This window comes from Phasianus colchicus, chromosome Z (genome assembly GCF_987193195.1).
Source record: "Phasianus colchicus chromosome Z, bPhaCol1.hap1.1, whole genome shotgun sequence".
In the NCBI taxonomy this organism is placed as follows: domain Eukaryota; kingdom Metazoa; phylum Chordata; class Aves; order Galliformes; family Phasianidae; genus Phasianus; species Phasianus colchicus.
The window spans coordinates 22836344-22846141 of NC_143476.1; the positions used below are offsets into that span (position 1 = coordinate 22836344).

At 41.5% G+C, this 9798-nt stretch overlaps 1 protein-coding gene across 2 annotated transcripts in view; it reads left to right on the forward strand.

Moving 5' to 3' along the window:
- Positions 1–8705, forward strand: part of LOC116234835 (neuronal acetylcholine receptor subunit alpha-7-like) — a 66908-nt gene extending 58203 nt beyond the window's left edge. For both annotated transcript variants that reach the window (XM_031602649.2, XM_090131938.1), the window contains 2 exons: positions 2389–2498; positions 7670–8705. In XM_031602649.2, the coding sequence (XP_031458509.1) occupies positions 2389–2498; positions 7670–8191 (632 nt within the window). In that variant the 3' untranslated portion in view covers positions 8192–8705. The remainder of the gene's footprint in view (positions 1–2388; positions 2499–7669) is intronic.
- The last annotated feature ends 1093 nt before the right edge of the window (positions 8706–9798 follow it).

Consider the following 9798-nt stretch of genomic DNA (forward strand, 5'->3'; position numbering starts at 1 on the left):
CTCTAAGTGCATAACTGCTATATGCTTATGGATGGACCCTAAAATGTCTAGTGGCTGGACTGTGGCTCAGTTGCTATGACACTGCTTTTTTCCTGAGCTACATGTCATGGGTGAGCATCTCTAATTTTCTGTGACAGTACTCAGCTAATTTAGTGAAGACCTAGGAGTAGAGTTCACTGATTCTTACTTGTGTGGGGCTGGGATAGAGAAGGCTGCAGTCTACAGGGAATGCTACAGATCCCAGTCTGTTCCTGAAAGAACTGTTTTCCCTGCTTTCTAGCAGAGATGTATAGCATTTTCTGACCTCACTTCCCAAGTTTACTGCACTCAAAGTTTAAACTGTGAATTCTCATTGCTTGGGATCTTAGGAGTGTCAGGTAATGCAAAGTTCTTTTCAGATTCAGCGAAGTATGTAATTTTATAAGGTTCTATAAAAGATACAAGACAAAGCCCTTCTAAATTGAACATTTCAGGCCAGAAAATCTTATTGAAGGCACTAAAGTGCATGGAATTTATTGCAGTATTTAGTGATTTATAACAGTAATTAGACCAGTGATATCAGCACTTCTAGGTTTCTCTTGTATGGGGCATGCTGGATTTAGATCAGCCAGCTCCTCTCAAGCCTGAGTTCATAGTTTGCTGGCTTCCACCTAGCTATTGGTTCTCTCATAAGTAGGTGCCATAGTGACCTCTCAATTCACATCACCCACAGGAGCATCCATCTGTGAAATGTATTGTATCACGGAGAGCCACGTCTTTCTCTTGAAGCAACTGCAGTGTTGGTTTTGGGAAAGAACCTCATTATTATGAACAAGTGTTTTGCTGCTGAGGCAAAGAGAAACAGTATTAAGAAATGAAGATGGACAAAAACACAATTTGCCTTGAAGTCTTTATTAGATTACTGACATTTTCTGTAATCCAGGTTGAGGTGGTACTGGAGGCTGCAGTTCACAGTGGTTTCCAAATCTCTCTCTAACAGCTAGACGTAATAGTCCTAGTTATTCTGCCTCAGCTATGTTCAACATCTGCCTTCAAATGCCATTAGCCATATGGATAATTGTTCTGTGTAGTCTGGTGCACTAACCCCACCTCTGACATGAGAGGATGTACGCAGGGGATCATAGAATCAGACTCATACAATCACAAGGTTGAAAAGGACCTACAAGATCATCTAGTCCAACCATCCTGTCACCACCATTGCTACCACAAGCTACTAAACCATATCTCGTAGCTCCTCATCCAGACACCTTTTGAATGCTGCCATGGATGGCGACTCCACCACCTCCCTGGGCAGCCATTCCAGTGCCTGACCACTCTGAGAGGAAAAGTTTTTCCTCATGTCTAATCTAAATCTCCTCTGGCACAACTCGTGACCATTTCCTCGGGTCCTGTTTGTTGCCTGGGAGAAGAGGCCAAACCCCTCTTCACCACAACCTCCCTTCAGGAAGTTGTAGAGTGCAATGACATCTCCCCTGAGCCTCCTCTTCTCCATACTGAACAATCCCAGCTCCCTCAGCCGCTCCTCATAGGACTTGTGCTCCAGACCCCTCACCAGTTTCGTTGCCCTTCTCTGGACACTCCAGAGCTCCAAGGCCTCAATGACTTTCTTGCAGTGAGGGGCCCAAAACTGAACACAGTACTCAAGGTGCGGCCTCATCAGTGCTGTGTACAGAGGGATGATTACCACCCTGCTCCTGCTGGCCACACTATTGGTAATGCAGGCCAGGATGCCATTAGCCCTCTTGGCCACTTGGGCACACTGTGAGCTTATGTTCAGCTGAGCATCAACCAACACCCGCAGGTCCCTTTCTTCTTCACAGTCATCCAGCCACTCAGCCCCAAGCCTGCACTAAGCCTCAAGCACTGCATGAGGTTATTGTGGCCAAAGCGCAGGACCTGGCACTTGGCCTTGTTGAACCTCATCCTATTCACCTCAGCCCAGTGATCCAGCTTATCTAGGGCCCCCTGAAAGGCCTCCCTACCCTCAGGCAGATCAACACTACCTCCCAACTTAGTGTCATCTGCAAACAGTGATAAGATGCATCAAGGAGATACAGTTTCAAGTCTCAGTTCTGGGTTTTGATTTCTTTCCCATTCAGAAGGTTTAAATTTAGCACTCCAGGAAGCGTGTTCTCATAGAAACCAAGATGGGTTGCCTTAAGGACTGAGGAGGGTGTTGAGTAGCGCACCCTTTTGGGCAGCAACAAGGTGTGGGAGCAGAAGGTGGTGGTGCCACAACCACACTTTCTGGGGGTCCACTGATACAGGTATCAGAGAAGAGGCTGTTTGGATGAGATTCAGCACTTCTTAAATGTAGCTCAAGATCAAGGCATGTTATTTGCCTTTTGTTTTTCTCTGCTCCTGACCAAATCCTCGTTTTACTTGCAGCTCAGTATTTCGCTAGCATCATGGTCATTGTTGGTCTGTCTGTGGTTGTAACGGTGCTGGTTCTGCAGTTTCATCATCATGACCCACAAGCAGGAAAGATGCCCAGATGGGTAAGTAGATTTGGTAGTAAATATTCAACAGCATTTAAAGAAAATACCTGAAAGTTGTGGCAAGCTGACAAGGGACAGATGTTATTTCCCATTAACCTCAAGTGTCAATTATGGACAGTATGTTTTACACCGTTATGTTTGATATTAGAGAGAGAGAACAAACATACTAAATTTGGGTTTCTCTTAGAAACAACATCAGTTGTTTGGGTTTTCTATTTAAACCTCAAGCAGGGGTAGGTTGATTCATGGCAGAGTAATCTTTCTCTGCACCTGCTTTTTAAGGGCTGGCCCTGTGGGCAACACCTTTGATTTCTTATCCAGCAGACACCTCACATTTATTAGACTCTGCTGAGCAGTTTGTCTGCTCTGTTCCCCTACAGAGAAGAGAACAGCATTACGTTTTCTATTTAATGGCAGAGCTGTGATCTGCCAGAACAAAGGAAAGAGGAGAAGCTGATTAGCTTATCCTGTTTTACAAGTGAACCTATTATGAGCTGGCTCCCAGAAATGCTGGAAAACCAGGAATTTCAATGCCTCTGTGCTGAATACTGAACCCAACTATGCTTCTCACAGTTTGGAGAGGGTTCCTGTTGCACCATCAGTAGAAAGGCAACACTGTTGGGCTCAGTCTGACTGCACTGACATCACTGACTCAGAAACTGCCATTTTCTGAGGCTGCATCCAGTAGTCTGGGTGGAAAATGAATTTTGTCTACTTCCATCTGATCACTTCTCAGTGCAGTTAACATGTGGACACACCTCCTCTCCAGAGGAAGGCTCTGTTATCTCTGTGAGGACTGGGCCCTCTCTCAGATGCCTTTCAAGGGGGTGTATTTATTTTATATTTTCAAGTTAAAACAACATTTTTTTCTCTCTCCATTTACTGAGAATAGCTTTAGAATAAGCAGGATATGCTTTGCTGTTAAAAAAAAAAGAAAAGCAATGGAAGTGTAAGCAGATACAAATAGTCATCTGCATATCCCAGTTTCACAGGCGTCTGTTCCTACAGCATTCTGTAGTATCTTATTTGCCACAGTTGTCATGCTAGACAATTACCCTGACATGATGTTAAATGACACATGATTACCAATGCCAGCCTGAGAACAGAAATGCCTTCTAATTTAGCTTCTCTAAAAATAAACTGCAGCATCAAAGCAAAATTAAAAAAATTAAGAAGTAAGTCCAATACCTATTAAGCTTACTAAAAATTACTTCTTGATTTCAAGACTGGAGCAGATGAATACATAGACAAAGTATGTAGCAGTGTAGTAGCTCCCATGAGAAATTCTGCCATTTCTTCTGCTTCTTGAGGAGCCTAGACACAATGGCTCACATTAAATATGATCATAGATCCAGCAAGTCAGCTCTCGCTCTGTCTGAGTAGAGCAGGAGATCCTCTCAGGCCAAGAGGTTCCTTAGGAACACACAAGACAGGAAATTGATGGCATTATCTAGGAGGGAGCGGGGACAAAGGGGAATGGTGAGGGGAAAGGGAGTGGGTGGGTCTAGACCTGTGCCTTGAAGTATGTTGTATAGAACTTGTTTAACTACCATTGACCTGCTGCTAAGTTTTGGGGCTACGTATTGGTCTGTGCTTGTCAACATCAGGATCAAAGACTGCAAAGATAAAAACTACAAAGAAGACCTGGATGCATACGCTGGTTCTTGCCACAAAGCTGCTGAGATCCACTGTCAGTTGGCTGAAAAGACTGAGTGCAAGGAATTCTCACTCACTCCTGAAGAACCTGACTCAGTGCCCTGACTACTGAACTGGCATACATTAAAAAATCACAAAAACACACAAACAGAACAAACAAACAAACAAAAAAATCCACCACCACAACTGTGAAGTAAAAAGTATAGAAGGGCTATAGGGAAGGTCAGATGATAGACTGTGAAAGCTGTAGACCAGGAAAGCTGACAGGGCTGTGTGATCTCAAGAGAAAAAAAGCGGATGCCAAATTTGTAGGGATGAATTTGACACCACAAAAGTGGGTGTTATTCCTCCACCATAAAGTAAAAGGCCATTTACAGCACATTTTCCATTTTTATTTTTTCCTGTGCATCTATTTCAGGCAGATTACAATTTTATTTTAGATACATCCTTACAGACTTTTGCTCAATAAAATACAGGAATTTAAGATAACTATCTGCAGAATCTAGGAAATAACTTACTTGCATTTTTTCTCCACAGTTCCAGTCTCAGCAGGTATCCTTACCATCCAATTATTCTACACTGACTGGATGTTATTACAGGATTATTTTTACTTCCTATTCAAATGCAAGTAGCTGCTGGGGAAAGTTCTGGGGGAAGTCACTAGGTTTATAAGGAAGCAACCCCAAAACTAGAGAGTTTAACTGACTGCATTACCTACTGATTTATAAACTTTCTCCATTGAGCAGTTTTGTTTCCCTGCTTATCTCTTGTCTCTCAAGAACTCTGTGTTTGGCCTTTGGACCAGAAAAGGGAGCAGACAGAAGTATTAGCATTTAGCCTCTCTGTAGATTCTTACTTCACAGATGATAATTTTACCCTCCTCTCTATTAATTTTTTTTTCCTAGAGAGTTGTTAAAATCCAGTGTTCAGCCATGGTATTTTTTAGTTACTCAGTTCAGAAGTGGGGGCTGCTGTCTACTTGGTATTCCCTCCACTCACTATGGAGCAGAGCACTAATGACAGTCCAGCTAATTAGCACTTTGAGAGTAGATAATATCAGGCATGACTTACTGCTCCATCAATATTCCTCTGCTGACGACCAAAGATACTGCACTGTACATGAGAAATACAGGAAGATCAAGCACAGAGCAGGAAGGGGGCTTTCGAATTCATTGAGTTTCAGGTTTTTCTTTGGATATACTTATATTTGGACCAGCTGATGCCATTGAACCAGCAGGCATAAATTTGTGCAGGAGCTTACTTCGCTCCTCTCAAGAAGTGTATGTAGCTAGATACCAATTTTCTGGAATTTCTGTGATTGGAACTGAGAATATATCTAAAGTGAAACAGTGTTATGCTTATGGGAGAACCCTGGAGATCACAGCAGCGATAGGCTGTTTACCCTTGGCCTCACCTATGTCCTTCATTCACAAAAAAACCAGAAATGACTGTGCAGATAAGAATGTGTATTCATCCTACCCAGGCTGTTTTCTGACAGCCCCAGCACTGCACCTTGGTTGAAAAGAACCATAATGATCATCTAGTTTCAACCCCCTGCTATGTGCAGGGTTGCCAACCACCAGACCAAGCTGCCCAGAGCCACATCCAGCCTGGCCTTGAATGCCTTCAGGGATGGGGCATCCACAGCCTCCTCGGGCAACCTGATTCTCTGTGTGAAAAACTTCCCCATAATATCTAACATAAGCCTCTCCTGCCTCAGTGTAAAACCATTCCCCCTCGTCCTATCACTGTCCATCCTGGTAAACAATCATATTCTCCTGTTTATATGCTCCCTTCAAGTACTGGAAGGCCACAATGAGGTTTCCCTGGAGCCTTCTCTTCCTCAAGCTAAACAATCCAGTTCCCTCAGCCTTTCCTCACAGGAGAGGTGCTCCAGCCCTCTGATCATGTTAGTGGCCCTCCTCTGGACCCGCTCCAAGAGCTCCACGTCCTTCCTGTTCTGGCGGCCCCAGGCCTGGACGCAGTACTGCAGATGGGGCCTCACAAGAGCTGAGTAGAGGGGGACAATCACCTCCCTGTCCCTGCTGGCCACCCCTTTTTTAATGCAGCCCAGAACACAGTTGGCCTTCTGGGCTGCAAGAGCACACTGCTGGCTCGTGTCCAGCTTCCCGTCTAACAGAACCCCCAAGTCCTTCTCTGCAGGGCTGCTCTCAAGGGGTTCTTCACCCAGTCTCTATAAATACGTGGGATTGCCCTGACTCAAGTGCAGCACCCCACACTTGGCCTTATTGAACCTCATTAGGTTCTGATGGGCCCACTTCTCCAGCCTGTCCATCTTGAAAGGAAAAGTATGTTCCTATGGTATAAGGGTTTTTCACCTAACATCTCCTTCCAGAGCTAACAGATATATTAAAATTTTTGAGTAAGAAAGTTTGCCTAAGCCAGTATTTTAACACTTTTAAAATATTGTTAGCAATTTACACCTTATTTTGCTCCATGATGTTTCACCTTGTGTCCATAATATGTCATATTACACTGTAATTAAGTAAGTTTAATTAAATCCGGTATGGATTTTTTTAAGCTGCTGCATTAGTTTTCTGTTTATTTTTAGTGACTGTGTAGGAAATAATGAAAGATTTAAAGCCCTCAAGATAAGCAGAATAATTGGAAACAGAAAATAGCCCTTCAGGATAAAGAATAAATGATTCATTAAGAGGAGAGAAGCAGAAAGGCATGCAGAAAATGGCGTACGTCTGCAAACCAGAACTCTCACTGTAGAATTTCAAGTTGCGTAAACATCTTTCACTGGCCATTGCTTTGGCTCTTTATTATTGTTATTCCCACTTTTGGTAATTAATGCCTTCTCTTTTCTGAAACTGTGCTCGTCTTTGCAGTTGCAGCTCAGAGTGTTAGCTGCAATTTCCCCATCCCTGCATCTGCATTGTGCAGGGGGGCAACTCAACCTGTATCTGAAACCACCGTAGAGGCAAAGTGTGGTAATGACTTCTGTGTGGCTGAAGTGTCTGGAGCAGAATCACAGAGGAAGTCTTGCTCTTTCTGAAACAAGCAGCATTTAGATTTCTCAAGTGAAAAAAAAACAAGCTTGTTTATTTAAATTTAAACAGCAGGGGTGGAGGAGTATGCTAAAAATAACTATTAATCTGTTGTGGAATTTTTTCAGCAGAATCCAAACCTTTGTTCCTCAGTTCCATAAGTATTGGTCCTTCCATGCTATCTGAGAAGTGGTTGAAAAAGAATGCAGCCAGTTTTATGCACATTTGCAGAGGTCTAGGATTATCTGCAAACCCTTACATCCATTATGCTTTTCACCTTAAGAGGACACTGAACATCTGTTTGTTCTAGACATATCCTTAAAGGGTTTGTCTCAAGAAGAAGCCAGACACAAAACCACTACATTTGAAAGCAGATAGCTCATGAAGCAGGCAGTCATTCTAGCAGAACATACACATTGACTGTGATAGTGACTAAATGTTTCATTTCTGCTAAAATGGACAAAAATTCCCTTTCCTTATGTTATGTTCCCTTTCTTTCAGGTCCGTGTCATTCTGCTGAACTGGTGTGCTTGGTTTTTACGTATGAAAAAACCTGGGGAAAATATAAAGCCCCTCTCTTGTAAATATAGCTATTCCAAGCACCATCCAAGCCTGAAAAATACGGAGATGAATGTCCTGCCTGGGCACCAGCCCAGCAATGGCAACATGATTTATAGCTACCACACAGTGGAAAATCCATGCTGCCCCCAGAACAATGATCTGGGTAGCAAGAGTGCAAGGATCACTTGCCCCTTGCCAGAAGATAATGAGCATGTTCAAAAAAAAGCTTTAATGGATACCATCCCAGTGATTGTGAAGATACTGGAGGAAGTTCAGTTCATTGCAATGCGCTTCAGGAAGCAAGATGAGGGTGAAGAGATCTGCAGTGAGTGGAAGTTTGCAGCTGCAGTCATAGACAGATTATGCCTGGTTGCATTTACCCTTTTTGCCATCATTTGCACATTTACAATACTCATGTCTGCTCCCAACTTTATAGAAGCTGTTTCAAAGGATTTTACGTAAGCATTTTGAATATGAACACAATGAGCTGAAAGATAACTTTAAAGTGAATATCATCAGTACTATCACTAGATAATTTAACTCAAAACGAGAAGTGTACTTTTATGTGCTGACATACACAGAAGGGGATAAAATTAATTTCAGGAGATAATTATTTCTGATGTTAGTAATAGTAGTTACTGAATAGTATACATACTGACCTCTTACATATTTCCTAGACAATTTCCACACATAATTATGTTATCATCTGCTACAAAATATAGAAAAGAATCCAAATCCACAATGTATTTATTAGAAGTTAACACCAATGTAAATGTGTTATTGTATCTTTGTGAACTTTTAAATATTGTAATAATTTAAATGATAGATTAATGACTAGAAGCAGCATTTTGTTGTTTTCAATATCTTTATGTTTTGTCATATTTGTTTAATGTGGCTGTGACATCTTCTCAGATTTGACAGGCATCTCTCTGCAGTTTTATGAGGCTGCATATTGCATATAAGAAAATAAAGTATTATCATGTTAGCTCCTAATAGTGCAGTGTCTCATATTACTTCTTTTGTTAGTTTGTTTCTAATATAGAAAATGTTGGCTGTTGAGGATGGAAAGAAAGTTCATTTTCCATGATGACAATCATATATATTTTTAATGGCACCCTCCATCCCACTCATCATTGCTACTTAACATCTTAATTTGAAATATTTCTGATCTCATGGGTCACAGTTGCCAACCTAGAGTGATTAAATCCATGTAATTAGTGCAAAATCTTAGCTTCACATCATCTGTAGAAAATTTCCTACTGATTTCTTTGGGGTCAGATTCCATAATTATTACCCATAATCTATTATTATTATTATTATTATTATTATTATTATTATTATTATTATTACTGTTGTTGCTAAGTTTCCTTACAGCAATATTTAGTATCAATTAAAAAAAAAAAAAGAAGAAGAAAGTGCTAATATGTCACTTGCCTGAAAAATAACTGCAATAAAGCACTCCTCTCAATACTTTCATTCCATTCACTACTCTGAGTGGCAACAGTACTTGGTGTGATTTTGATTTGTCATCTGATCACCACAGACCTGCAGAAGGGTATGGTCTGATGTATACACCTTCTGTCTCTGGGATAACAGCACTTTTCTGAAAGTTCATTGAAGTAAAAAACAACTTATTGTTGTTTTGGGCTGATTTCCATCTTCCTTTTCTTCCAAGTGTTAGTTCTGCACAATTAACATCTCCTGTCCTTACCCCATCCATGTTGAAGAAAAAGAAGCAAATCATGGCTAAATATTTCCATTTAAAAGGGGATGGTGAAGCTGGCCTGGTTTCCATTTTACATAGCTGTAGTGCTCTTGCAGTTTCTTTAATACTGGGTGCAGCTCAGAGGGGTAACAATGACTTACACTAAAAGCCTCTTTAAAAGTTTTTTCTGTATTTCTAAGATCTTGTTCTCCTTCATGGGAGAACTTTTTTCTCTAAGCAGCTCTTCCTGGACCAGCAGGACAAAATGCCCATGATCTTTTCTTCTTCCTTCTGTCCATCTTACTGCTTCTACTAATGAAATTGGCTTTGCAGAGTGGAATTGAAGGGCAGTCTGCCTAACAGA